The sequence below is a fragment of the Cornus florida genome, unplaced genomic scaffold (assembly GCF_030987335.1).
Source record: "Cornus florida cultivar Cherokee Brave unplaced genomic scaffold, ASM3098733v1 CherokeeBrave_3.0.0_Hap2_Chr03, whole genome shotgun sequence".
In the NCBI taxonomy this organism is placed as follows: Eukaryota; Viridiplantae; Streptophyta; class Magnoliopsida; order Cornales; family Cornaceae; genus Cornus; species Cornus florida.
This window is the reverse complement of record NW_026775573.1, coordinates 21,737,181-21,761,893: the sequence shown is the minus strand read 5'-3', so window position 1 is coordinate 21,761,893 and position 24,713 is coordinate 21,737,181. Positions and strand designations below refer to the sequence as shown.

The 24,713-nt window shown below is 35.9% G+C and overlaps 1 protein-coding gene across 1 annotated transcript; it reads right to left on the bottom strand.

Moving 5' to 3' along the window:
- Positions 1-23,083: 23,083 nt before the first annotated feature.
- LOC132301252 (uncharacterized mitochondrial protein AtMg00300-like) lies at positions 23,084-23,425 on the bottom strand. Its single transcript, XM_059798524.1, has one exon. The coding sequence runs from the start codon at positions 23,423-23,425 to the stop codon at positions 23,084-23,086; it is 342 nt and encodes a 113-aa protein (XP_059654507.1).
- Between the last annotated feature and the right edge of the window lie 1,288 nt (positions 23,426-24,713).

The window sequence follows — 24,713 nt, the reverse complement described above, 5'->3', positions numbered from 1 at the left end:
GAACACCAAGAAACAAGCATGGATTGTTCACCTACCTAAGAATTTAAAGCAATTACACTACACTAGACTAGAGACATGAAATTAAGCTAATTAAACTAAAGATGTGATACAATCATCAAGAAACAAGTGTAAACTATCAAATAAATCTCAAGAGTGTTCAATTAAGCAATATGCCTTGACCATCACTAGATTAACATCATCAATATACATGGACATGCATCAATTCCATTAAATCTAGAGAAAAACACATGAACATCAATTCTAGCATACATAGACATATGACTAAAGCCAAATGATCAATTGAAAACATTAAATCATACAAATCAAGTAGAGATTACAAGATATATATTTATTCAAGGTCAAAATATTCATTACAACTAAAATTCCCAAAAATACATAAAAGCTAAGTTTGAGAAGCAAGCCTAGGGGCCAACTCTAGCCCCAAGAGAAGGATTTACCCACTCATGGTATGTAATGACCTGGTCATTTTCCTTCCTTTCCTTTTTCTCACATTTTAACAGATAAATTTTTTCCGTTGATTTTTTCCTTTCTGAGTACGGTTACTTATCACTTAGTGTCATCTCGAGCCCTCGGAAATAGTTTTCGAGACTCTTTTCCTTGGATTGACAACTTCCTTAAAGGACCGCGTCATTTCCACATTTTTCATTTTTTGACACTATGCACTTTTCGTCTTCTTCCCCGTTTGTCACTTTGTTGGCATAACCTCACTTTTCATGTTCAGAGTTGAGTTTTGACTTCATGTACCTTCATCCTAAGTGGTTTCCATGAATATGTATCTTTACTTTTATAGGAAAGTACTATGGTTGCTCCTTGTGTCCATAGGGGCATGGATGCAAAGTTCTTCAGAAACATTTTTGTTTCTTAGGGTATTTTTTATAAATATCTTTTGGAGATATTTTATTTCGGAGGTTTTTAAGAAAATATCTTTTGGAAGATATTTTCATTCTGGGCAGTTTTGTAGTTATCCCTTTTTGTAGGGGCCATTTTGCAATTAATGAAAGTTATTCCAAAATACCTCGCTTTGAGCCTAGATCCTTGTACGGGATTCATTTTCACTTTTCGTCGAGTCGTGTACTCTTAGAATTGTCTTGCGGTCGAACCCTACAGTTTTCAGCCCCAGTTAGTGCCAAACTTGTTTGAGGCATATCTTCCTGTACAGGACTAGATTTTTGACGCCATTTCTTTTGTTATTCATTTTTTTTCATTTCAGTCCTTTTTCATTCACAGTGTTTTGCCGTTTGACCACGTCTGCTCAAATTCCACTTTTCTGGACCCGGCGGGACTCGTTCGGGGCACTTTTTGATATTTTCTATAAATAGTGGGTTTGAAAAATTAAAAACACAATTTTCTTCTTCTTCTCCACACATTCTGGACCAGATTCCACAGCCTTCCATGGCTGCCACCCCTCTTTTCCCAAATTAACCTTCTTCCCTTAGGTAAAGTGTCGTAGTGCCTTAGCGTTTATCGAAGGCCTTAATGACGCGCATCTTTTCCCCTTATTAGAACCCATTTTTGGCCAATTATTGAGTTCGGGTTTGAGGTTCAGTTAGGATTTTGGTAGGTCCTCTTTGGACTTTATTGATCACGGCGTTATCCCCAACATAACCTAGGAGTATCGTCGGATTCGGAGCACTTTTCTTTTGGTGGGGATTTGAGATTTCATCTCAAATTGAGGTAGGGGATGTTTTATGTAATGACCCGGTCATTTTCTTTCCTTTCCTTTTCTTAGATTTTTACGGATATTTTTTTCCGTTGATCTTTTTCCTTTCTGAGTTCGGTTTCTCGTCACTTAGTGTCATCTTGAGTGCTTGGGGATGGTTTCCGAGACTCTTTTCCGTGGTTTGACGACTTCCTTTGAGGACCGACTCATTTTCACATTTTCACTTTTGTGACACTATTCACTTTTCGTCTTTTTCTCGGTTGTCACTTTGTTAGCATAACCTCGCTTTTCATGTTCCGATTGGATTCCGGTTTTACATGCATCCACGATATTTAAATTCCATGCTATGTGTATTTTTACTTTCCTAGAAAAGTATGCTAAGTGTTTACTTTTCTTGTAAAGGGTATAGATGCATAACCCTTTTGTAATATTCTAAACTTGAGGGGTTTTGTGTAATTAAATAAAGTAATTATTTTTCATCTTGGGGACCATTTCACAATTTAATTTGGAAGATATTTTCAAAAAGGACCTTTTTGCAATTTTTGGGAAGTGTGACAAGTGTCACACTCTTATTGGTCCACTTGTTGACATATGTGTGGAAACACTTTGATGCATTGGATGATGACATTTGGAGGGTGATGATTCACGCACTTGTTGGCCTAGGATTGGTGCACTTGTTGGCTTAGATGGTTAACAAGTGTAGGTGTGGGATTAAGCCTAAGAAGGAGCCATGGATTGGTGACAAGTGTAGGCTCACAATTTAGTCTTGCAAATATCTTTGGGCCACTTTGAGATTATGGTTTTAAAGAAGGGTTTTTGTGTAATTGACCATAGATGTGTGTGTTGACCATGGTGTAAGAGCACACAATGAGTGGAGGATTTTTATTTCCTCCACTCACACATTTTCACATTTTTTCATTCCTTCCTCACCAAAAACCCTGGCCTCCATGGATGGAGCTTGAAGCCTTAGGTCTTGACCTTGATTTTTGGGAGCCTTCCATTGATTTTCAAACTTAACCTTGGGAATACTTTTTGTTCCCCTCATCCTTCTCTTCATAACCCTAGAAGGGTTTGCCATTTTGAGCTTGCTTGCCTTGGATTCAAGAGGAACAATCCTCTTGTGAGGTAGGGGATGTTTTAGGGTTATATTTTTGTTTCTTGCATGCTATTGATGCTTATATAAGTTGTATGCATGTCTTTTGCTAATTTAAGAAATTATAATTTATAATAGCTTGCATGTAACTCATTTTAGACTTGATAAATGGCATGGCCATGAGTTGATCTTTGATATATATTGATTTGGGATGATTTAGATGAGTTTTCAAATCTAGAAATTAAATAGATTTAATTTGATTTAAATTCTAATAAATTGTGTTTTGCTTGTATCCCATTTTAGACTTGAGATATGGTATGACCATGATTTGGTGCTTGTTATATATTAATTTGGGATCATTTGAATAACTTTTGAAATCTAGAAATTTAATTAAAATTAAATTAATTAAATTCTATATGATGGTATCTTACTCATTTTGCACTTTTGACTTGATATATGTAATGAGTATGTTATGTTGTTTAACATAGATTAAATTGAGGTTATTTGGAATAGATTTGAAATCTAGATAATTTAATTATTTTGTTTAATTAAATTCTAACTATTAGCTCCATGGATCTATTTGTGTTTTAGAAGTTATTTCTATATATAAATCATGGATTTTGACTTGTTGTGTATTCACATAGTTGTGTTTTAAGCATTGGATAACATTGTTGTTATAATTATATTCATAAGAACATGTTTTCTTTATGGAATATATTGTTGCCTTGTGTAATGAATTGCACGTTTTGTAATTGGCATTATGTATGTCATTTTAGAATTAAAACTTAAGGTATGGATTGTGTGGTTTCAACCTACTTGTGTATGGAAGGTGGTTTTCGTGCATTATATAAATTATGTATAAGTTGTGAACTTATTTGGATTATTTTGGAGTCTTGGGACATTGTTGTTACAAGTGATATGGCTAGAGTTTGGCTCTAGTACGGGAGGTATGAGTTCTCCCTATTTGATAGTGCGCACTAGGGTGGTCTTCCCAACGGGTTAATGCCCAGAATAACCATTTAGTTCTCGGCGGAAATCCGAGACATGATGTCCAAGTCTTCCACTAATTGATTTTGCATTCAATTCCAAGTTAACAATCATGTTTAATTGTGACTTGTGGTTTTAACTATTGCCGATTTGATGTTGTTAAGTACATTCATACTAAATTGTTATATTTAGTTGTTTTCACACTTTTAGATTTCAAGTTGATAACTTAGAGAATCTATGTCTTGATGTGTGGTATTAGAAATTCTAATTGTACTAAATTGTTATATTTAGTTGTTATTGTATTTTAGATTTCAAGATGATAGCCTTGAGAATCTATATCTTGATACCTTGTATAGCACGCTTCTATGTTGGTTAATTGCATAGATATTGTGATTTGTGCTTTGTTGTTCAAATGTGACTTTGGAATGATCCTATAAATTCATTTGGGACATAGACTTTAGGTGGCATGATCCACTACAGTTGTGTTAGCATTTTAGATTTTAAGTTAGTGACCTTGAGAATCTACATCTTGTTGCTTTATATAGCATGCTCCCATGTTACTTGAATTGTACAAATGATGTGATTTGTGCTAGAAATGATCTTAGGTAGCTTAAGATGCTCCTTGGGTCACATTTTGACATAGACGTTAGGTGGCATGAGCCCCTTTAACATGTTTCACCTTAAGGTGATAAAATTGTAAAAAGTTAGGTCGATACATGCTTATCTCCTACGAGTAGCTTTATGTTACTCACCCACGTTATGGGGATACTTTTCAGGTACATGAATTAAAGTTGAGACTCTCATTATGCTTGGATGGTTTGTTGACTTGGAGGTTTCCATCTTTGTGAAGGTTGGCTTGGAATACCATTTGTAACCTTATTTGTCAAATGTGTGTATTTGATTCTAAACTTGTAGTATGTGCCTAAGCACACTTTTTTATTATTATTTTATATATATGACATGAGGCCAACGGCCAAACTTCTTTTGAAATCACATATATGTCATGGATGTTAAATTTTCCCTTTAATGAGAATATATGAAAATTTTGCATTTTAGTATGTTATTTTGCACCGAAGTGTGCATTGTGTATGAGATTCATCCATTAGCATTCATTAATCATGTATGAAGTGTGGCCAAGGGCCAAACGGTAATTTCTAATCATTTGTTAATTTTGGTTTTCAAAATTTCCATTTCAAGTTCATTTTCTCCTTTTTGGCCGTCGGGGGGTCGAATTTTGTATCGGCCATTTTCGGGAGCAGCGAACCATTCCCATATGCTTAAAATCACCTATTACATTTGCGTTCATATTCGTTTCAATCTATAAGTGCATTTGGGGTCAAATGTATATTTGGTGCAAACTCACATTTTTGCCTTTTTGAGCCTAAACTGAGCATAAGGGCATTTTGGGGTTTTCACATAAAAAATAAAGTTTCCTTTTGGCATGGTTGGCTAGAAAACATGATTTTAAGGGGCGTTACTTCACAACTTTTTTCCAAAAAAAGGTCAAAAAAGTCCTCAAAATCACATTTCAAACTCAGTTTTCTTCTAAGCCTTCAGCAGAAAGAGCGCTCGAAGATGTCGCACGAGCGCTCGAAGTTGGGGCAGAGAGTTTTGGCCCTTGGGCATGTGCTTTATAAGTGCTCAAAGCCCTTGCATGAGAGCTCGTGGTACTATTCATGTGTGTGTGTGTTTGTGTCTTGATTCAGTACTGCACCTCCGACTTCAAATTATCATATCTTCTTTGTTTGAACTCCGAATTGGCCCGTTCTTGAGTCTAAATTGACCGCATTGAAATAAGATTTCCAATGATACCAATTAGAGATTCATATTATTCTTGTAACTTAAGATATTCAAGTTTTAGTATGATAGTGTTTATTTTTTGTTCGAACCGGGATAGGGCTTCCCTTCTTTCGACTTCAGAACTTGATCTCTTTGTCGTTCGGACTCCGAATCATGCAATTCTTAAGTCTATTCTTGTTGATTTTTCATTGTATTTCTAATGGTATGCTTGGTAGCATCTATTTCTCTATGAAATAACCATTTTACCCCTTGGTTCATTTCTTTTCGGGTATAGCATTCTTGTTTCATTTCTTGGCTCATTTGAGTCCCATAGCTTCATGTGGACTCATTTTGGTGGCTTAGGGATGATGTACATCTCTAGAGGTCACCTTTCGTCTTTTCCTTCCGTATTTTGGATCCGTTTCGAATCATCACAGGACACACTAGGTTGAAAAATCCAGGGTCATCACATTTTAGGTTTATATAAATGTTGTATTGAATGTATATCATGCTTATACATCTTGAATGCATGCCTAAGTATTTTATCTAGAATTTAATTTAATTATCTTCTTTGTATAAGATTTAATTCTCATAGTTGTATATAGCTTAGAATTAAATTGTGGCATGCTATTAAATTAGGCCTTGATATGTTTGTTAATATATATTAAATTGGGAGTATTTGAATAAGTATTGAAACTTTTATTTAACCTTTCACTTGTATGAAAGTTTAATTCACATGGTTGTAACTAGCATGAAATCAACTTATAATATGATATTAAAATAAGCCTTGGTCTGTACATTAACCTATGTTAATTTGAGAGGAATTGAAGTTGTTTTAAAATCTAGAGAAAATTAATTAATTAGATTAATTAATTTTATTTTAAGTGCTTTAGTCACTTGAATGGATTTTTAACTTGATATTATTGATGAGCTTGGTATGTTCTATCATATATACTAAATTGAGAATATTTGGATAAGTTTAGAGAACTTTATTTATTTATTTTCTTGGCATTGAGTTTAATTTACCTAGTTGTAACTAGTGTATAATTAACTTATAATATAATTTTAATATGGGCCTTGATATGTTCATTAACATACCTTGAATTGAGAATATTTGAGTGAGCCTTGAATACTTTGTTTAATTATTTCCTTGAATGGAATTTAATTCACCTAGTGATGCCTAGTGTAGAATTAACTTGTATCATGAAATTAAAATAGGCCTTTGACATGTATGATTTGTAGAATATTTGGAATTGCTTTGTAATCTTGAGAATTTCATTACTTAAGATAATCAAATTCTCTTTTATGTTTCCATTAAGGTAATTAGGCATTGATGTTGTATTCTTTCTTAATTTATAGTTTGGAACTTGTTATATGGTTACATGATAGTATTCCATGAGTTGAAGTTATGATTTAACTTGTAAGTGTTCACATTTTACTTATATGACATTTAATATGCCATTGTAACTTGAATGCCTAGGGCATAGCTTGTGTGTATTCTATGACTTGGTTGTGCGTGGAGATTGATTTTGGTGCATTGTGTATATGTGATATACTTGTTGCACAACTTGATAATTTTTGGAAAGTTTGTATGGACATTGAAAATTGTTACGGCTAAGGCATGGCTCTAGTACGGGGGACGAAAGTTCCCTCTATTTCATATAGTGCGCACCGGGTGGTACCCTGAGGGCTAGTAACCCAAAATCACCAATATAATGGTTTTATTCTGGGTTTAGTTGTGCACTAGGTAGTACCTTGCGGGCTAGTAACCTGGAACCACTTGCTTGGTCATTTAGACCTTATGTCCTTTGTCTTTCCGCCAATTATTGATTTCGCATTCAATTTCTAGTTGTAATCGTGGATTACTTTTAACTTGTGCTTGGATGCATGATACTTCATTTCTTGCTTAGTATACTTGGATTTGTATACTTGTACACCTTATATATAAAAAATGCATAGTATACTTGAATTTGTATACTTGTATGCCATGCATGTCAACATTGCTTAGTATACTTAGAAATGTATACTTGAATTTATATGTTGTATTTTCATTTCAATATTACTTAGCGTACTTGGTGTGTGCACTTGTATATTGATGATCTACTTTCAAGTTTTAACCTAGTATACTTGTGTCTTGTTTACTTGTCGTAAGTGTATTTCAATATTGATTGTATACTTATGTATGTATACTTGTATATTGATTATCTTGTTGCATGAACCACATGTTTCTATGTTGTTTAAATTACATGCATGATGTGGGTTATGCTAAAAATGCTTTAAGGTAGCTTAGGATGCTCCTTGAGTCTCACCGTGGACATAGACGCTAGCTGGCATGACCATTTGAGTTAAATTATAGTAACTTAATAAGTTTGTAAAACATTAGGTCTTTGCATGCTCATCTCCTAGGAGTAGCTTTATGTTACTCATCCACGTAGTAGGGACATTTTTCAGGTACCGGGATCAAGATTCGGGATTCACATCATGCTTGGATGATTTGTAAACTTGAAGTTCTCATTTCTTGTAAATGTTGGCTTGAAATGCCATTTATAGCTTTATATGTCAAAATGTGTAAATTTGATTCTATTTGTGTGATGTGTACATAAGTACACTCTTTTCAATGTATTTGACATGTATGAGATGAGTTCGGAGGCCAATGACATTTATAATGCATTTTATGTCATTCTTGACTTCATGAAATATTATGAAAATATTGAAAAATCACACGTCATTGTCTCACCATGGTTACATCGGGTATAGGAATTCCATTTTTATTCTTTCATAAGGTCTTATTAATCATGTTTGAAGTGTGGCCAAGGGCCAAACGGTAATTTAAAATCATTTGTCAATTTTGGTTTTCAAATTTACCATTTCATATGCATTTTTGCCTTTTTGGCCGTTGGGGAGTCGGATTTTGCATCGGTGGTATTTTTAAGCCATGGACCATTGTAGCGCATCCAAATAGGTAAGTTACATTTGCATACATGGTGGTTTCCGGGCAAACCTTCTTCTTTGGTGAAATGAGCCTCCTATGGACTCATTTTGAAATTTTATTGAATAATCTGATCTGGGGGCATTCTAGACTTTTCACATCAGTTTTATTTTCTTCTTTTGACACAGTCGCTTAGAAAACGTGGTTGTAGGAGGGGATCTTCTTCGTGTTTTTCCAGAAAATGTCGTCTTGGTACCGGAAATCACTCGCAAAGTTCAGTTTTCAGTTTTGCAATGTAGCAGCTTTTTCACCCTCACTACCAGATTTTGTGGAGGGGCATTTTGGACATTCTACAGTGAATTTTTTTCATTTCTCATGTGGCCGGGTACAAAATTTGATTTCGGGAGGGATTTTTTTCGTGTTTTTCTAGAAAAATTCATCTTCTAGCCCGTTTCAGCTCTCAAATCAGGACAGTTACTGTAGCAACTTTTTCCCTCTTGTCTAGTTCTGATGTAGGGGTATTTTGGGAATTTTACAGTGAGTTTTTTTCATTTCCGTTTGCGATGTTGGGTAGAAAACTCGATTTTAGGGGCGGTTTCTTCTTCGTATTTTTCAAGAAAAACTCGTTTCGACCTCCGTTTCAAGCCTCAGTTCTGGAAACTCGTATTTTTTTTCTTGTTGTCAACATGTGCATGCCCTTGGGCGCCGCATGGGGCGCATGGGGCTGCCATGGCCTTCGTCGGGCTACCGCGACGTCTCAACTTCAAATACTCGTTTCTTCCTCGTCCGAACTCCAAATCGAGTGAACTTTTTTTTTGAACTTGACTAATTTTTCGCTGTCTTTCCAACGGTGTGCTCGGTTACACCCGGATCTTCCTGGATAATTACCAGTTTACCCTTTTAGCCTTAAGTGCTCATTTTTCTTCGTCATGCCGTTTCTTCTTCGTCCGGACTCCAAATCATATGATTCTTGAGTCCATCTTAATTAACTTTTCATTGTCTTTCCAGCAGTGTGCTCGGTGGCACCCAACTCCATACTTTTAAAAAATTACCATTTTGCCCCTGGGGGCTTATTTGTCATATTTTTTTATCTTTTGCTCCCGCATCAGTTCTCATTGAGTCCCACGACCTTATGGAAGGTCACTTTGACTTCTTAGAGTCTTGTTTTCTATTTTCGCTTCCACATTTCGGATCCGTTACCGGATCTACGTTCGATTCATCACAGGACACGCTGGCCTAAAAACCAGGGCCGTTACAGGTGGTATTAGAGCTCCTAGGTTCGAATACCTTGGACGACGGGTTTTGGGGGCATATCATGCTTGTATTGCCATGATCTATGTGTTTAATTGCTTCTTGATAACATGTCTGTTTGCTTGTGTGGCAACTTATTTAGAAGCTTACCTTAATCGCTTTAGCATATGATTTATGCTTGTCTCCCTTAGCATATAATATATGCTTATTTATTATAGCATGTTGTATGTGCTTGTTTGCCTTTACATACTGCATATGCTTTTAGGCTTTTAGTACATTGTCCATGCTTGTCTATGTTATCATGTTATTTACGTTTGTCTACCTAGCATGTTGTATATGCTTGTTTGCTTTAGCGTGTCATATGTGGTTGTTCATTTTAGCATGTTTATATGCAGCATATCGTCATGCTTCATGTCTTTTTCCTATATACACTGACATGCTTTATGTGATTTTTTCTACTTATGTGAGTAGATAACCTGTTGCTATGCTATATGCTAATTATTTACCTTTGTCTTATTTTGACATTGTATGCTATTGTAGCTTAGTTGGTAGAGATTTATGCCAGGGCATTGTCTCTTGGGGTCTATCGTATCCCTTGGATGCATTCTTGTCTTGCTGAGTTTCTTCTTTGGGTAGGAGAAATTCATTCTATAAGGAACCCACGACGGGAACCTTCTTGTTCTTCTTGTCAGTTTGGTTGTTTCGAGACCTTGGTTTGACAGTTGATGCGAGTAAGGCTCATGTGAGCGTAGAATCACAGTCCTTGTCTGGAGGAGTGAGACGTGGGCCAAGGAGGCACCGTTTTATTTTCTTTTTTCTTCGTGGCTTCACAACGTGGTCGGAGAGTGTCCGGGGTGTTGGTTTTGTCTCTTGGGGTTTCGTGGTGACCTGGATGTGATAACGTCATTGGGGTCTTATTTCCATCATCATGGGGCAATGAGTCGGCATTGACTCGAGTCCTTCCTTGGGGATTTGGGAAATTGCCACGTAAGCATCAACGATGAGGTTCTCGTGTCTTGCCTTCTTAGGGCGATGGTTGGAGATTTGATAAGTGCGTTGACCTAAAATTCTTCTTGTCTTGCCTTGGATAGCTCTTACGAGCTAAGGTTGGGGTATGAGTGGTTTCGTGTAATTAATTGCATTGGTGCAATTAATTACTCTCCCTTGTCCTTGGAGACTTGAGATTTTATGTTTAGGGTTCCGATAGGATCCTGTAGAGTTCTCATCAAACTCATTAGCATCTTGAGTTGAGTTCTCTTGTTGGTGTCTCGTAATGGTTTGTATTGGGACTATCCATTACATCGTTGTTTATTTTGTGTGGCGTTAGGATTCCACCTTATGTTTGAGCCAGTCTTGGGAAGGACTTGTAGACTCTTTGTTTCAGGGACTTTAGAGTTCACTCTGGGAGATGATTCATTTCCTCACAGTGAGAGATTGGAACCATCCGGGTTTTTGGAATTCACTTTCAGTGAGTTCGTCTTTTTAAGAGGCATTTCATCCAATCTTGCTTTTGAATTGCGGGATTGTTAATTGCATAGTACTTTTTACATATTCGTATGCCTTGTTATTTTGAGTATGCCTTAGAAACATATTTAGGATATGTGACCATCTAGTAGTTATGTGATGATATATATGATGTGTTTTTCATTTACTATATCTGTTTAGCATGCTAGCGTCTTAGATGATGTATAGCATGTCCTTGATGCCTGACCCCTATTTGATAGGTAGCATATTTGATTGCCCTGGTACACTATGTGTTTAGTTGTATGGTACGATGTGGTTTTTATGATTTGATTTTATGAGTCGTGATATGGTTACCTTATATATGTATGTCTTATGACTGATTATTTTGTTTAGTTCACACTTTTATCTTTCCTGTACTGTGCCTGGGGTTGTGTGACCTTGGTTGCTGAGAGTGTGTGTGTGAGCTTGATCCGGTGTCTTGATTCCTAGGCGTAGCCTTGTAGTAGGTCAGCTTTAGGATTATATGAAGGATTTTGGGTTATTTGCCTTGTTAGGAATCGTTGTGACTAGGGCGATGGTGAAGTTGTTTAATTTCATAAAGTCTAATCCATTGGCTTGAGGGCATAGACTTGTCAGGCTTTGGATTCTTGATTGGTGCTGTTGACAACGATGTTTTGAGACTTAGGGTTGTCAGTTTTCTAGTATTGAGGATTTAAGGCCTTAAGCGTAGCGGTGCCTATGACATTGTTGTCAGAGTTTTGGATTAGCCAGAATGGTCCAGCCGGACATCTTTGGACCATATCACAACTCCCACAGAATGGCTGGTTCCTGTGGTGCTTTTGGTAATGATTGTTTAACATCGATGTCATTTGTATCGATAAGTTTCATGGGTAAGCTTGTTGAGGGCAGATGACGAATTAGGGCTTTATACTATCATGTTACCGTACAGGTTGTGTGTGGGCGAGTGCTAGTTGCCGTCGATGCTACCTTGTATTACCTAGATAGTAATATGAGTGTGGGCGGGCACTTGACACTGTGGATGCTACCACACCTTGGGTACGTTATGGGCAGGTTCTAGTCGCTATTCATGCTGCCGTGTTACTTCTGATCGTGTTCCTTGTTTTGGCGTGTTGTTGCCTTGGTTTCCTTTGGGAGGTTGACTTTAGGTTGTATGTCAATTCGTTTGGTGAGGTGTTGTCTTTCGGTTCGTGGTTTCACATTCCTTCAGTTGGATCTTGGGGCTTTTAGAGTTGTCCTTTAGTGCTTTATGACGGTCCTTGTATATTGATGATCTACTTTCGAGTTTTAACCTAGTATACTTGTGTCTTGTATACTTGTCTTAAATGTATTTCAATATTGATTGTATACTTGTGTATGTATACTTGTATATTGATTATCTTGTTGCGTGTACCGCATGCTTCTATGTTGTTTAAATTACATACATGATGTGGGTTATGCTAGAAATGCTTTAAGGTAGCTTAAGATGCTCCTTGAGTCTCACCTTGGACATAGACGCTAGGTGGCATGACCATTTGAGTTAAATTATAGTAACTTAATAAGTTTGTAAAACGTTAGGTCTTTGCATGCTCATCTCCTACGAGTAGTTTTATGTTACTCACCCACGTAGTGGGGACATTTTTCAGGTACCGGGATCAAGATTCGGGATTCACATCATGCTTGGATGATTTGTAAACTTGAAGTTCTCATTTCTTGTAAATGTTGGCTTGAAATGCCATTTATAGCTTTATATGTCCAAATGTGTAAATTTGATTCTATTTGTGTAATGTGTACATAAGTACACTCTTTTCAATGTATTTGACATGTATGAGATGAGGCCGGAGGCCAATGACGTTTATAATGCATTTTATGTAATTCTTGACTTCATGAAATATTATGAAAATATTGAAAAATCACAAGTCATTGTCTTACCATGGTTGCATTAGGTGTGGGAATTCCATTTTTATTCTTTCATAGGGTCTCAGTAATCATGTTTGAAGTGTGGCCAAGGGCCAAACAGTAATTTGAAATCATTTGTCAATTTTGGTTTTCAAATTTACCATTTCATGTGCATTTTTGCCTTTTTGGCCATTGGGGGGTCGGATTTTGCATCGGTTTTTTTTTTAAGCCATGGACCATTGTAGCGCATCCAAATAGGTAAGTTACATTTGTGTGCATGGTCGTTTCTGGGCAAACCTTCTTCTTTGGTGAAATGAACCTCCTATGGACTCATTTTGAAATTTTGTTGAATAATCTAATCTGAGGGCATTCTAGACTTTTCACATCAATTTTATTTTCTTCTTTTGATATGGTCGCTTAGAAAACATGGTTTTGGCGCCTCCTTGACCTTTACCTCTAGCAGGTCGTCCTCGGCCTCTACCAGCTCCCGACATCCTATTTAATGAAAAATGATATAATCATTAATTTTAACGATCAATCAAACCTAAGATGGAGCATGCTACGGAAGCAGATAATCTACGCATTTCATAACACATTTCATATCTTAAATTCCATTCTTACAACATTCCCTTCACCCTAGGATTCTTAAACCCTATACTCTGATACCAAACTGTCACGCCCTAAAAATTATAACATAAGAATCCTTATCTTATACTAAAATCTAGTACTTGACTCACATCATACATTCACCATAATCCATGATTAAATCAATAAGAAAACATTTTATTCAAAAATCTATCAATCCAAATGAAATTTATTACATCCTCAACTAATTTAAAATTCCACCAACTAATTGAATCTTATTACAAAATGTTTAATCAAAATATGGAAAACCGGCAAATCTCCATCTCCCATTGTGCCTCCTTTGCAAGCTAAATTTATGTGCACCTGAAAGTAATAAAGGGGTGAGCTCACAAGCTCAGCAAGAAATTGCTAAATACTATCATCGTTCAGCAAGTCAATCCTTACTTAATCCGTATAAATATACATATATAAGTGACCACGAAAATATCTACTAATTATCGTCATTCTATAATATCAACTCAAACTGTGAACTTGTAACCCATCTAGAATTTAAATTACTAAAATTCCACTTACCTCACATGAGCCCCTAGCTCCCCTCAATCAGTTAGCATTTTTAATGCCATTACCTCACATGAGCCCCTGGCTCTACTCCGATTAAATGGTGTGAATTGCATAGTCCCTGACTACCAACTACACACATGTGGCTGGGTTATACGTCTACTCACCCAGATGGCCCCTGACCACGTCCACAAACTAAGGGCACCTTTAGCCCAATGGCCATAACAAAAGAGTATTTCACTCCCGAAGACAGTCCCTGACTGCACTCAACAACCTCATCATTATAAAAGTCCCAGACTACTGCTCCAACTTGTTTGATCACATCAATTAAACACTGAATATATTTAAATAATTCCTACTCATAATATCATGAGTTTATCCAATACCATAATTAATAATTAATTAATTAATAATGACATACCAACTTATAGCCCTAATTACAATAGGTTGCAAATACTATAAATTTCAATCTCAATATCATTAAATTTGTATACTACCTGCTATACCAACAAATTCAAGGTCTGTCATCAACATAAAGCCAACCTTAAATATCTAATTCTAATTACTCCAAAATGTACCAGTAACTAAGGGCTTAAATAAAAATTATATAAATTAGTGGCCATATTAATTCATGATACCTCAAAACCCATTTACTGCCAACCAAAACCTTCATCCTTTGTCTAATTCATTCATTACTCCAATTAATCATGTACCCATCTTTACATACATTCAACCTATTAGTAAATCACTTGCATCTCTTGAGCCTTATCTACAACTACTGACATAGGTAAATCGATATATATATATATATCCATCCAAGGTGCATATAGAGCCCAGTCCGAGAGACAAAAAATGCGAACAGATGGTAGCATCATTCTGGCGTGAAGGATACTCTTGTTTTAAAACCCTTTGATTCTGACTTTTGAATTACTTGTCAGTGGAAGTATCAATCATGTAGCTTATACAAAAATCACATCCTAGTAGTGACCTACAATAGATTAAATTAATCCCACCAATTATTATGTACATATGTCTAGACCATATATATATATATATATATATATATATATATATATATATATCCATCTGTACAGATCCATCCCATTCTGAATGTATACGATCCACATAGTTCAAATAACACTATTCATACCTATTATATAATTATCCCAGATTATCCAATGAATTCAACTAAAATCATACACTGATATTCTCTTATATATATGAAAATTAAGAGATTCTATAACCAATTATTTTGATATATCCATAATCCGATCAAGGAAAACACTAATACCTCGATAAAATAAATCATTCTAATTCACATATAAATTAACTATCAACTGAAATATAAACAAATTCTAATAAATCAGTAACTCCATGTGTAATCTCCATAAATAAGTCTAATTAAACATAATTATCATGAGTTCTATACTTAAATCATAGATAATCGCCTTACTATCAAATCACATAATTATATGCAGGATATAAGCAAGAATTAACTTGCCTGACAATGGAATCTGCTTAAGCCTCTTCGTTACTCACAGAATAGTATTGCGCCTCTTCGTTACTCACAGAATAGTATTGCACGTAAAAAAAATAATACCGATACACCAAGTCTAGATATATATCTAGTAGTTGAGTTCTATAAGGACTCTTTAAAAAAAAAAAATCAACTAAACTGATAACCTGATATCTCTCAAATTCCATTATACGATAACCCTCATAATTCCACATAGATATATATTATATGGATAAAACATGAATTCAAAAAAAAAAAATATATATATATATATATATATATATATATATATACACAATATATATCTGGGTGTTACATTCTACCCTCCTTAATTGAAATTTCGTCCTCGAAATTTACGTACCTTCATTTATGGTCCAGCAACTCCGCCTTAGGATCATCCTCTTCACTTTTCATTTCTTTGAGAGGAACTGGGTTTGCATTGGGTCCATAAAATTGAGGCCAATCTCGTACACTAGATACCTTTCTTGGTTTGTACTTTGGGATAATACCTATTGGAATAGAACTTTTGGTATCCATTCCTGTCTTTTGAGTTCTCCCTCGTATACAAGCCGATAAATTGATCTTTTGCTCCTGTTTATTCTCATTAATTTTCTTTCCAGTCATCCTGATTCTAAAGTGCAATCAGAAAAAAAATAAATAAATAAAAGCCCGTCTAACTTTTTCACTCATAAAAAAAAAAAAAAAAAAAATCAATGGCAATCGTCCAATAATAATCAATGAATTTACAAGACTTATAAATCCAAATTTATTCATGTCCAAATGCAAAGAACAAACCAAATGTTCAAAGATAAAATAAAAAAAAAAAAAAAAAAAAAAAAAAAAAAAAAAAACTTAGCAACCATTAATAGGTAACCACAAACCTCTACTTTATTCCTATGCCAAAAACTAAAGAGAGAAAAAAAGGCAAATCATAATAATAAATTCCCACTTCTTCATTCATAATCTCCTTCTCCTACTTCTGCGGTTGTGGTTCCTTTTCACCTGCCTCAGAACTCTTACGTGGCTTTGGACAAAACTTTGCCATATGTCCGCTCTCCAAACAATTGTAACAATTTCCCCAGAATTTATATGGCTCCTATCCCCTTTTTGTCGGCCCTACTGATTTGATTTGTCCAGAACCTCTTTGTCGCTTCCATTTCTGTTCATTTTGTCCATCTCTTGAACCCCATTGGCCACGTTGGAACTGATCATTTTTACTTCCTTGAGCTTCTTGGAAAGTACCCTTTCCTTTTCCTTTCTTTTCTAATTGTTGCTCATTTTTCTTTTGAAAAATATTGTTGTTATTTTCTTCAATTGCCATGGCACATTCCACAACCTTTGCATAAGTGTCACACCTATACCCGACTACCAATCTTTTAACATGGGAGATCAAACCCCACTCAAACTTTCGAATCCTGTGTTCCTCATTAGCCACTATGTGAAGAGCAAATTGAGAGAGTTCCGTGAACTTTGTCTCATAGTCACTTACAAGCTGTGGCATGGCTTAGATGGATGAGGCACTTCAAATACCGAATCCTAATGTGGAACAAGTTCCCATGACTACATAAAAAAATACGTAACATCCCAGGATTCGGTATGTTGTCATGGGAACTTGTCCCTTTATGTTTTTCCAGAAAATGTCATCTTGGTACCGAAAATCCCTCGCAAAGTTCAGTTTTCAGTTTTGCAATGCAACAGCTTTTTCACCCTCACTACCAAATTTTGTGGAGGGGCATTTTGGACATTTTACAATGAGTTTTTTTCATTTTATCACGCGTAGCCGAGTAGAAAATTTGATTTCAGAAAGGGTTTCTTTTTCGTGTTTTTCCAGAAAAATTCATCTTCTAGCCCGTTTCAACTCTCAGATCAGGACAGTCACTGTAGCAACTTTTGCCCTCTTGTCCAGTTCTGATGTAAGGGTATTTTGGAGATTTTGCAGTGAGTTTTTTTCATTTCCGTCCATGTTGTTGGGTAGAAAACTCGATTTTAGGGGGGGTTTCTTCTTCGTGTTTTTCCAGAAAAACTCATTTCGACCTCTGTTTCAAGCCTCAGTTCTGGAAACTCATTTTTTTTTTTTTCTTCTTGTTAGCATGTGCATGCCCTTGGGTGCCGCATTGGGCGCCGGCCTTCGTCAAGCTACCGCGACGTCTCAACTTCAAACACTCGTTTCTCCCTCGTCCGAACTCCAAATCGAGTGAACTTTTTTTTAAACTTGACTAATTTTTCGCTGTCTTTCCAACGGTATACTCGGTTGCACCCGGATCTTCCTAGATTATTACCAGTTTACCTTTTTAGCCTTAAGTGCTCGTTTTTCTTCGTCATGCCGTTTCTCCTTCGTCCGAACTCCAAGTCATGCGATTCTTGAGTCCATCTTGATTAAATTTTCATTGTCTTTCCAGCAGTGCGCTCGGTGGCACCCGAGTCCATACTTTTAAAAAATTACCATTTTGCCCCTGGGGGCTTATTTGTCATATTTTTTTATCTTTTGCTCCCGCATCAGTTCTCATTGAGTCCCACGATCTCATGGAAGGTCACTTTGACTTCTTAGAGTCTTGTTTTCTGTTTTTGCTTTCGCATTTCGAATCCGTTATCGGATCTACGTTCGGTTCAGGATGCGCTGGCCTAAAAACCAAGGCCGTCACATGGTTTTGGACATGGAACCCTCAAGGGCTGACTTGGAGGTTGGCATCATCATCTTCATCCTTACATTGTTCCTAAAAACCTAGTTTTAGAGAGGAAAATTTTCTATTCTATAATTGGTAATCAAAAAACTATCTATCTAATGCAATGATTGTTCAATAAATCAATTACACCCCTTTGAGTAAGGACCAAGTCAGAATAATAGCCTGTGATTGGACGAAATTCGTAACTATGTAAGGTAAGTAGAAAACGGCACGTTGGGGAATTAGACAGCTCAATGCCAACAGCATTTTCGATCAATCGAAGATGTTCGACGATCAAACACTTGAGCTTCGATCGATCGAAGCTGACGTGGCACAAAAATATCTTCAGACTTTATCCAAATGGCTGAGCTGGCACCGCCTTAATTTCGATAGATTGAAAATCACTTCGATCGATCGAGACTCCCCTTCGATCGATCGAAGTTGCCCTGATGCATTTTTCTTGGCTTCTTTCCAACTTTGCTCCTTAGCTCCAAAAATGATCTTAATGGCTCTTGTTAGCCTGTTTGAACATTATTCACCTAAAATAGGCAATAACACAAATAAGTATATAAGACATGAAAATAAGATAGATGATTGGACTAGAATACCCTAACTTAGGTGCTAAAATGCGTCACATTTGAGCACTCATCACACCCCCAAATTTAGCTATTGCTAGTCCTTAGCAATGAACTAAAAAGAAAACAAAGGAATAAACAACTAAGTAACTATGGTGAGTAAAATGCCACTACCACTTCCAACTAAATATTTTTTTTTTCTTTCTTAAGTTTCAATAAAAAAAGATAATTTATTTATAATTTTTGTTGGGTCAAAATCTTTTTTCCCGAATGGGCATTTTATTTTTGAATCCTGTCAAAATGACCGAAAACACTAAAGATTGGAGAGAAGGGAGAGTGGGAGACTAACCATATTTGGAAGGGTTGTTGTATAATTTGAAAAAAAAAATTATTTAGGTGTAAAAGTTAAGGTTAGATGTATCATTTTATTTTAAACGGGAGTGCAGGTGTTGAAAAGTGGAGTACGAATATCGCAACCCTTCAAAATAATGCTTGGTGTTTATTCATGTCCAACTCAGTAATTTTAAAATTTTCATTTATTTGAAATTTAAAAGTTTGACTCTATATGACCCTAAAAAGTCTCCTAACTTCATATAATTGTGTGTGTGTGTGTGTATATATATATATAATTTTTCCTCTTTGCAAATCTCTTATATAGCCTCTTTAAATGTGTGTTTATATATAAGGTTAAGTGCAAAAAACACCCTCCTTATATACAAAAGGTGCAAAAAACACCCTATTATTTTTTTGTGTGCAAATAATCCCCTGTTGTATTTTTTGGTGCAAAATACCCCCTAATCAGTCATTTCACTAATTCATTTTAAAAAAAAATTCCAAAATACCCTCCTAATCTAGTGAACACCATTTCCAACCAAGCCTTCACCTTCGTCCCTGTAATTCATCCTTCTCTGAGAAATTCTTCTATGAAGTGAAATGAGGTAAAGAATGGGTGAGTTATGGCGGCAGCAAAAGTAAGGGCAGATTGGCGGAGAACAACTAATTGTTGCTTTGTCCAAGAAAATGCCAAAATAGCTCCTAAATTAGCATGCAACCCATCAGCATCTTCATCATGCAGGCAGGGAGATGCAGGACCTGCAAATGCAAAAGGTGGGAAAAATAATCCCACAGTAGGTTTCATGCCTCTTCACAGGAACCCTTCATATTCTAATTTATCCCGACTCGAGATGGTGGCTCCATCTGCAACCTAATTATGAATATCAAAGGGGTTTAACAAATGAAAAGTTAAATACCTTGTTATTGTCGACGCTTGAAGCAGTGGTGGCTTGGAATGCCGGCGGGCAATTGCCCGGTTAGCACAGTGACGGCGAAGGTGAAGGCTTGGTCATAAATGGTGTTCACTGGACTAGGAGGGCATTTTGAAATTTTTAAAAAAATGAATTAGTCAAAATGGCTTATTAGGGGGTAATTTGCACCCAACAACATAATAGGGGTTTATTTGCCCACACAAAAATAGTAGAGTGTTTTTTGCACTTTTTGTATATAAGGAGGGTGTTTTTTTCCACTTAACCCTTATATATATATTCTAGTACTACAGCTTGCAATATTCCTGATAATTTGGGATACTACAATGTGTCCCAGCAAAAGCCCTGATCCTATTTAAGCAAACAACTAATGACTCTGTTACATAACATATAAACCTCCTCTCTAATCGTATGTACCACAAAAAGAGTAACTGATCATGACTCTCTTTTTTCAGCCTTTGTCACTCATAACTCTTCTCAACACATTGACAGAATCATGTTCAAGGACAAAGATTTCATAATTTCTTTGTCCAATGTGGTTTTCAAGAACACCCAAGATGTCAATATTGGTGGATCCAAAATCAACAAGTGTGTTAAGTGTACGTGATAACAAGTCACAGAAAATTGATTAAATGTTACACACAGTCACATTCTTTTGCAGGGACAGATTCAGATGCATAAGTTAGAGGTCAATGTGAAATTTTTACTAATTTCAGGACGGGCAATAGCATAATTTTATAGATATGTGTGTGTGTGTATATATATATATATAAATCAAAATTCTAAAAATATTAGGACATAATACTAAAAAAACATTTCAAGTGTGAACTCTCTCTCTTGCACTGTATATATTTCGGCTGCCACATTTATAAGTGTCAAAGTGTACGTGACTGACAAGCCACAAATATTGACATTGTATCTTGTTGGTTTAAGTGGTAGGTTTTCTCTATAAATAGAGAAGAGCAGAAGAAGTGAGGTATTGGGGGAGTGAGATATTTGTGAGACCCTTTAGTCTTTTTGACAAAACACTAAACAGTGTTATTTACCGATAGATAGATAGGTAGATGGATGTATGATTTTTTAATTTACCAGGGAGTCACTATTTGTATATTCTTTTCATTTTCATTGTAAATATATTTTTGTTGTGTCTTTGATGATCTCCATCAATGTGGTGGAGGGAAGGAAGTTCCAGCCGTGAATGAAACAGAGCAGAGAATTCGTGGTGTTCGGCCCAATTGCTGACAGATTGCTTGTACTGGGTCAACTCCTTGTGCCTTAGGGTTTTTTGGTTGCTGCCTGGGCAGTTTTCTCTCTTGGGCCTATTCTCTTAGGCCCAAAAGCTTGTTTGTTCTGTAATTTCCAATCTTCTTAATAATATTTGATTTACCGTTTAAAAATTAAAAAATAAAATGTGAAAAGAGAATGTCAAGGTTCACAAATATTGTGTATATATTAACTCACTAAAACTGTGATTTTGATTATACATTAATAAATAATTTAGTTTTAAATCAATGAAGGGCTAAGTATATATTATTATTACATTAAATTCTAAGTTGCTATGCATATTGGGGTGTATAGGGTTTTAAATCAATGAAACCCTGATGGGCCTGGGCTTGGGATGGGTTAGCCTGTAACAAGCTCAGGCTGGGCCAAACCCCAATGAGTGAAATGAGTCTATGTCTCCTATTTTCTGCCAAAAAAATTTTGAAGATGTGAATCAGACAGAATTCATTTCAAGAACCACGAAAGAAGCCTGCAATTATCAAGATCACCCAATGTGCACCAAAGGTAATGTAGATGCCTTCATATATATATATATATATATATATATATATATATATATATATATATATATTCTCTTCTTTAATTGCCTTCAAATATATATATATGTATGTATGTATATGTATATAAATTCTCCTCTTTAATTGCCTTCCATATGTTTGTGATAACAAATGGGTGATATAGATCAAGAGGAACTAACTAAGGTCCTGTTATGAGGATAAGATGATGTTAAACAGAATGAGGAAAGTTCATAAATTGTCTTAATCCTTGAATTCTTAATACAGACAACTGACATGAATTTATTCCTTGTTGAAACCTCAAACACTTGTTGATCAAGTCCGTAACTATCCAAGCATGTCAACAACTACTTGCAGCAGTCTAGTTCCTCCCCATTATGTGTTTTCTCTATCATTTTTCAAGAATATACATATTTATCAAAGAATGGACAAAAAAAAAATAAAAAAAAAAATGATTTCATACAATCTCACTGCAAAATACCTCCTCATTACACATCTATTAAGTTTTATTTATCAAAATTAAATGTTTATGAAACATTTTTCCTTTAATTTGGAGACGGTGAGGCACACCTATAGTGGGGAGCTCTGTAAAACAAACTCTAAGGCAGATGAGGCACACCTAGAAGTGGTGCAGGCCCTAATACTGAGAAGGTTGATTTAAGTTTTTTTTTTTAAACCCTGTTAGGAGGCATATATAATTTTATATATATATGTATTCAATCATTTTTACAATTTTAATAAAATTATTTAATAATCATTAAAAACATAAATTAAAGAGTTTGTAAAAAATGTTGGAGAATTATGATTTTGTATTATCAAAAACTATTTATTGAAACTATAGTATATTGTTTGTAGCATTTAATTAATTACTTTTAAATAAAAAATAAAAAATGTCTTGTCACCACCCTTGTCTGACTTTAACCTCTTGATCTTCAAACCTGTCTCATTCTCCACCATGGCCTTCCACTTCTTGAAAACATCAAATACCTAGATTTGTGCTTCAAAAAATAAATCCATACCTTCCTCGTGTGGTCATCAATGAAAGTCACGAAGTAGGATTTTTCGCCAATGGATAAGACAGGGCTGGCCCCCAGACATCTGTGTGAATTAGCTCAAGTTTCTCCTTTATGAGATCTCTGCCACTCTTCTTGAAATTGACCCTCTTCTGCTTCCCCATTACGCAACTCTCACAGAAGTCAATATCAATTGCCCGTATACCTGGTAGTTTCCCCTTTGAGTGCATAATCTTGAGCCCCCTTTCACTCATGTGACCCAATCTTTGGTGCCAAAGGTTGTGATCTTCTCTGTTTTCTGCAATTGCTATAGACCCACAAGCACTGGTAGTTGTGTAGAGAGTGCCAGATTTCTTACCACGTGCAATGGTCATAGTGCCTCTGAAAACTTTCCATGAGTCTCCATTAAAGGCTGTAACAAAACCTTCCTCTGACAATTGTTCCACCGAAATTAGATTCTTTCTCAAGTCAGTGATGTGTCTCACATCCTTCAACTTCCAAGCTTATCCATTCAACTTGATTTGCACTTCACCCTTGCCAACGATGCTGCAAGGCTGATCATCACAAAGATACACCCTGCTAAGGTTACCCGGTTCATAGCTATTAAATATCTTTTTGCTTGAGGTGCCATGAAACGATGCGCCAGAATCTAAAACCCATGACTCTATCTTGCTCTCCAAAGAGCATATCAATCCATCATCTGATTCTTCTGAGACAACATATGCTTCAGTTTTTTTTTTTTCGATTCCTTTCTTTGAAAGTCTGCAATCAACACGGTAATGTCCCTTCTTCCCACAATTCCAACACTCAACATCACTGAGATCTGTGGAATTACTGAAATTTTGAGACTGTGTCCTTCCATTCCTTAACTTGGATCTGCCTCTATTTCTATTACCGTTGCCTTTATTCTTGTTTGAACCCTTGCCTCTGCTTTCAACATTCAATGCCGAACCACTGGTGGAAACCTCTGTTGTTTGCCTTCTGATTTCTTCAATTAGAATCATGTTCACAACTTCATCAAACTTCAACGTGGTCTTCCCTACAGAGCTACTGATCGCTATACTGTGCCATTCCAACTCTCGGGTAACTGTCTTAGAATTAACAGTGCTCGAACCTCATCTTTGAAGTCGATATCAATAGACTCTAATTGTCCAACTATTTCATTTAATGCATTTAGATATTCGTTGAACTTACCACCTTCGACCATCTTCATATTGAACAACTTCTTTATCAAGTGCACCTTATTTGCTGCAAAAAGCTGTTCATACATACAAGAAAGGGCTGTCATGAGAGACATCATCGTCTTCTCATTCTTAATGTTGAAGGTGACTGACTTTGACAATGTCAATCTAACGGTGCCAAGAGCCTTCTTATCAAGTAATTCCCAATCCGCATCATTTATATCCATTGGCTTCTCTCCCAAAGGCTGATACAGATTTTTCTGAAACAAGAGATCTTCTATTTGCATCTTCTAAAAACCGAAGTTTGTGCCATCGAACTTCTCGATCATATATGTGGATGTCTTAGCTTCTGATGCCATTACTCCCACTCGAACAGATAGATCTGATCGAAAGACTTTCAGAATTTTGTTAAACACTGGGTTCTCAACCAAAGGCTCTAATACCAGTTATTAGAGTTGTACTGCACAATCAACCGGATTTG

What these genes read in the sequence shown, in the direction of transcription:
- LOC132301252 (XM_059798524.1), bottom strand. Translation starts at nt 23,425, where the DNA reads ATGACCATTGCACGTGGTAAGAAATCTGGCACTCTCTACACAACTACC.